We start from the raw sequence: 6,198 nt of genomic DNA, 5'->3' as shown, positions 1-6,198 counted from the left end.
CCAAGACTTATTAATTTGATATGACATTGATTGGGCAGCATAATCACTTAAATACACGTTTGAGTTGCATTAGAGACATATTTTATTGTAAATAAGTGTGTTAATTAATGAAATCTAATCATTTATTAGCATTAATGAGGCAATCTTATGGCTTTTAGCAATTCTTCTTAACTATCAAGGAAGATAATAAATGAGTTGGTTATAAAGTAACATGATAAACAAAATAAATAAAGAACAACATAAATTAGATTTGTTACGTACTAGCTCTCCGCCCGCGGCTTCGCCCGCGTGAGTTTTGTCTGTTACAGAAAAACATTATCGCGCGCGTCCCCGTTTCAAAAACCGGGATAAAAACTATCCTATGTCCTTTCCCGGGACTCAAACTATCTCCATGCCAAATTTCATCAAAATCGGTTCAGTGGTTTAGGCGTGAAAGCAAGACAGACAGAGTTACTTTCGCATTTATAATATTAGTATAGAAGTATAGATTTTTGGCAAATTTTCGTAATAATATTTACATCGGTTAAATACATTTAGGCTTCAGTCATACGTTTAACTTTAAACGTTTAATATCATTCTATCATGACAATAACTTGAAAATGAGTAAGCGTTCGCGGTTTTCCTGAAATTCACCACATTTTATCCTGCCTGGTATATTACCTTATAATTTGTACGATAGCAATAAATGTTTACTTATGTACTTAAATAATAATAAAACATAAATAATCCTACTTTTTGTTACGACTGTGGTCTTCTCAGGTAATTTATAATGCAAATAATCAAGAAATATTCTTTTAAGACAATAATTTGTGAAACATTGATCAAATCTGTACTGTAAATAGAAAATTTTACTCAAAAAAAAAAACATGAACCTTTATTTTTGAATAAAAGATGTATGAAAATTTTTAGAAAATGTATCACCACCATACAATTTTCAGTAATAATGAAAATAATTTAAGATTTCATGGTTTTCCTTTCATTACTCCACCCTGTATACTATTAGATGACCTAGCAAACATTGTTTTTATCATTAGGGGTATGAAAAATAGTTAACATTCTATTCTCAGACCTACTGAATAACACACTTTTATAAGAATCGGTCAAGATGTTTCAGAGGGTTTTGTTACATTTTACAAACAAGAATTTTACATAATACTAGATGTAAAATGAAAATAATAACTTACCTCATCCGTATCCAACCGAAGATCCTCCAGACTCCGACTGTAATTCCCGTTCATCTTCAAACTGTTGATCGTTCCGTAATGGCTCTTCTTATCCTTTGGCACTTCTTCGCAGTACGGCTCATCATAAATAGGCTCTTTATCAACATAGAACTCAGAATTCTCTATCTTACACTTACAATTTAGGTGACACTTGAATCTGTCATCTTTTTCTTCGTTCAGAATGCATTTCGAGCATTTATTTTGGCTGCCAAACGTAGTCATGGACTTCACTTCGTTGTCAAGACTGTTGTTACTACACGAACAGCAGTGCTTTGATCGATCAAAGTTTTGACCTGAACTTAATCTAGTATAAGGCAAGCTAGCGGTAGAATTAGTTAAAACAGCACAGTTCAAAGACTTAATACAGTTTGTTAACGATTCAGATGCATTTTGGTTCGGTAATAAAGTCCTCTGAGTGATGTCGAGTATTTCTGTGCATAAATAATGTACTTCTTTCGGCTTTTTCAAACTCAAATTTGTTTCTGCAATGTCATAAATGTTTTTGGTAGACGTGTTATGAGCTTCACGTTTTTGCAGCACCTGTTCAAGCTTTTCAAGCATTTTTTTGGTGTCTTTCTTTTGGTTTTCGTTTTCTGGAATGGTTGCGAAGGTTCTAGGAGGCTTTTTGGGAGGAGGACCAGGTGGTAGCGGTTGCTTCAAAGCCTTTTTAAGTGTGTCCGTTAAAATCATGTGTGGATTCTTACGTTCCAAGCGCATAGTTTCACTGGAGACACATAAATCGTTCATGCCCTCTAAATTGGTGTCAGCTTCAGTCTTTTCGAATTGTGATGTCAGTTTTTTAATTTTACTGGTTTTATCATCGTCTAGATTTTCAGTCTCCGAACTGACTCCACTGTCGGTCATTGTGTCTTGTTTCTCTTCCTTCTTTTTGGGTTTGACAACGGTAGCGTACTGATCCAATATGTGTTTCGGGACATTTTTGTCTGGAATCGAATTACACGGAGCAACCTGCAAGACCTGACCAACCACAACCGCTTCACTGGGCACGACAAAATTCTCCTTCCGCATCTGATCTTCAAGCAAATTGCCCAACCGTTTCAAACGGTCTTTACTGAGCTTTTTCTCCCCCATTTTTAATGAAAAATCACTGGTTTCGGACCTGCCTTTGCAACTGCCGTGCCTTTTGGGGCTGTCGCCTATTTTTTGGCTCCGATCACACCGGAACGCATGGCTTCGGTGGAGTTTTTTCCCCGGATCACTGCACTGCCTCGTCAGAGATTTTTTGACGTCACCTACAACCTTTTTTGTGTCAATTTTGCTGTATAAGTAGCTACTGTTAGGCTCTGGTGACTCAACATCCAATACATTTGACTCATTCTTATTTTCTGTGCCATTTAAATCAATTACCTTCGTAAAAAATTCAGAAACATGTCTGTTCTGTTTACACAGGTGTTTCTCGCTCTTTCTCACAACCAAATTCTCGTTATCGGAGCTCAAATTTTCGAATTTACTCTTAATAGCGTGCACTCTATTTTTTGTTTGCGATATCATTATTTAAAACGCATTTTTGTTATCACAAAAACCGATACAAATTAGTTCACGCACACAAAAATTTTACACATCATATTAATTGACACTTCACGAAACTAATTTACGGTACATGTTTTTTCCAAACACGTAAAAATTAGTTTCTTTTAGCACGTAATTAAAACAAAAACAAAATCGTGTTTTTTTTAACTTGTTGCACTACTTCGAAACACAGGAAACGCACTTTTATGTTGTTTTTTTCACATTCACAACAGCTAATGAAGTAATTCGCGGTAAATAGTCAATAATCCAGTGAAAAGGGAATTTCAAGCGTCCAATATTGTTTTAAAACGCGATGTTAACTATTTTACAACAATGCCACTGTCATAAAAGTTTACAAAACACACTTTTCGTATCGGTTGGAAGTCGAGGGGCATGGCACTGACGGTGTTGCCACAATACGTTTTGAAATTAGCTTGTCTCCGTCACATAACGCTTCCCTTCTCACAAAGTTGAAAGTTCACAAAACGATACCTCTACAGCTTTACTTACAGTAAGTAACACCTACCTACTACCTAAAATGATGATACTTATGTAGGTAAATGTAGACAATAATGATTCATCAAGCTTCTGGGATATAAAAAATAATAGCAGTCTTCAAAAATACTTACCATGTTTTTTACACTTTTATCAATTATGTAAGTTACTACATTTTCCTTGGTTTTGATATCGTCAAACAGTATAAAAAGTAGGTAGTTAAAGTGTTATGTAAGTACATAATTGTTATAAACAACATTTATGACGATGGTGCACTATTGGTATCATTGTGTTTTCCTAAATTTTTGTTCCTTGGTTGCACGACTTCTAAATAAATGTGATGCAAAGAAAAGCCATGAAAGATAATTCCCTGCGCTTGCGCCTCCCTCTCTATTCCATGAGTCCACGAGTCACAAAGTTAGGATACTCAGATAAAATCAATAGTAGTAAGAGTATAACTTTCCCATGAAATGGGGAAATTTTTAACGTGTGCTAATAGCAGCTGATGCGACTTTTATTCGGATACGCAATTATATTTGATTACGCAAAAATATCGTATCCTTTAAATAATGTTTACTTCATCAATAATTTTAATAATGTTTCTGAAAGTGCGTGTTTTTGTTAAAATTTTCAACTATTTTATTTAAATTACATTAACTTGTTTAACAAAATCGTATTATTATAACAAGTTTTGACTATGTATCCGAATGCAAGATGCACTCAGTAGCACCATCTATTGACTTTCATTAGAACTACGTGATACTTGTATGCAAATTAATTCAAGCGGCAATAGTTTCTGAATACGATAACAGATGGCACTGCCACACCTGTCTTAAATAATTATGGATTTTGTTTTACACTTAAGTCTAGTTTTCAAATATTTTCATTAATTTGTGAAAAAAATAGTTTTACTCATAAGTGAAACTAATATCAACATTTTGCCAGACGACTATCAAAATTTTATTTTATTAGTTTCCTAATTTTACGCCATCTATTGACTCGTAATGTAATCTTAGTAATTTTCAAAGCAGTGTATATTACAAAAAACAGATGGCGCTACAACAGCCATAATTTTAACCGACTTCAACAAAAGGAGGAGGTTCTCAATTCGGTTTCTCATAGTGATACGGTACGGTAGGTCTCATAGTGATATCTGATTCTGTCAAAATAACACTTTTTTTTACGTTGGAGAATGCTATGCGCATACCCACTGGTCGATGGGGACGGCCAGTGGGTTATTTGGGACTCTCCCCCCCACTTAAGGCAGGGCCTACCCACTTAAACCCGACGGTTTCTACCAGAGTCCAAAGTTATTGTCCTAGTTGGACATTCGTCCGCAGCTCCGCCTCACGCTCTGGCTTCGAGGGAACCCCTAATCCCCTCCAGTTGTTTTTATAGAGGGTTTCTCCTCGCGGCCCTGGTACAACAGGACCCCCGGCACGCCGTAGCGGGTTACGGTCTGTCAGACTCAGAATAACCCTAGATTTCATAAAAATTCATAAAATTTATTTATTTTTGCAAATAGGCTTTAAGTAAGCGCTTTTACACGTCCCAATACCTACCTCCCCTTAACGGCTCCGCCACTAATTTCCAGTCACCCTGTATAGGCGGGATGACTTGGTAGTTCACCTACAAGACTACATACATGTGGTTGCGGTTTCTAGTCCCGCTAGGGGCAAATATTTGTGTGGCTGTGGTGTGGTGGTCCTAATACAGTCAACGTCAATTTTATACATAATATGTAGTTCGTGACACTCAAAGTAGCCAGAAAGTTCGCAACACGTCTTTGTTAAGGTTATGTTGTCAACTTTTTGGCCACTTTGGGTTTCACGAATTTATAATATTTACTGACCTGACTGTACCTATACTTATAAGTATGTTTATATCCGTTGTCTAGTACCCCTAGTACAAGCTTTGCTTAGTTTGGGACTAAGTAGAAGCGCAGTGTAAAATGTCCAAGGTTTATTTATCCCAACTAATATTATAAATTATGCGAAAGTAACTCTGTCTGTCTGTCTGTCTGTCTGTTACGCTTTCCCGCTTAAACCTCGCAACCGATTTTGATGAAATTTGGCATAGAGATATTTTGAGTCCCGGGAAAGAACATAGGATAGTTTTTATCCCGGTTTTTGAAACAGGGACGCGCGCGATAAAGTTTTTCTGTAACAGACAAAATTCCACGCGGGCGAAGCCGCGGGCGGAAAGCTAGTTATTTATAATTAATTGAAATGTATTGCGAACTCTTAGTTGCCGTCAGTTATTATCCACATAAAACTTATAATTACGAGAAACAATACGTTGTTGTACGACACAATTTATTACTAAGTGGTATGGTTTAACTTGCTCTGGGTGCAGATATAATTTAGGTCAATGGTTCCCAAACCTTGACCCGCGGAGCACGTCCACTGGTCTGACATCATCATCATGAGGTCATTTAGTCTCCATTGCAGGAGCACGACCCTCTCTAATAACAAGGCAAGAGGATTTGGTCTACACTCTCCACGCTGGCCAGACGGCTTGGGGAGACCTATGGGTCTAAAGTACACCTTATAATCGCAAACCAGTCGAAAAGTGGTCGAAAGGCCTTTTTTTACGGATTCGATTATCGATTTGATCAAAAAGTGCAACTTGTCAAGGGGGGGGACAAATATGCGAACATCAGCATGTTCGCATATTTGTCTCTTAGTCACCTCTTACGACATCCACGGGAAGAGTGGGGCTGGTATTATTCTAATAGAGTGAAGGAACGACTTCGAAAAGTCGCTGGCAGAAGCTGGATTCGACAAGACAGACGACACAATAAAGGCTACTGTTTCGGAGACCTAAGCTTTGTCCATTAGTAGACTGCTATTATTAGCAACTGATGATATTGTACTCGTATGAGAATAAAACTGCTTAGAAAACTTGAAAGAGTCTCACACCCGTATTCACAAAGGATGCTTGCTTAAGT

The 6,198-nt window shown here is 37.0% G+C and overlaps 1 protein-coding gene across 1 annotated transcript; it reads right to left on the bottom strand.

The window, feature by feature from the left end:
* Positions 1-1,184: 1,184 nt before the first annotated feature.
* On the bottom strand, positions 1,185-3,178 carry LOC114361594 (uncharacterized; the record flags this gene model as incomplete). Its single annotated transcript, XM_028316689.1, has 1 exon — positions 1,185-3,178. A coding segment is annotated over exon 1 (1,551 nt), but the record flags the coding sequence as incomplete, so codon positions are not given.
* Between the last annotated feature and the right edge of the window lie 3,020 nt (positions 3,179-6,198).

Source organism: Ostrinia furnacalis, unplaced genomic scaffold (assembly GCF_004193835.3).
Source record: "Ostrinia furnacalis isolate ACB-3 unplaced genomic scaffold, ASM419383v2 OfSCF5843, whole genome shotgun sequence".
Lineage (NCBI taxonomy): Eukaryota > Metazoa > Arthropoda > Insecta > Lepidoptera > Crambidae > Ostrinia > Ostrinia furnacalis.
This window is presented reverse-complemented; position numbering and strand designations above follow the sequence as displayed.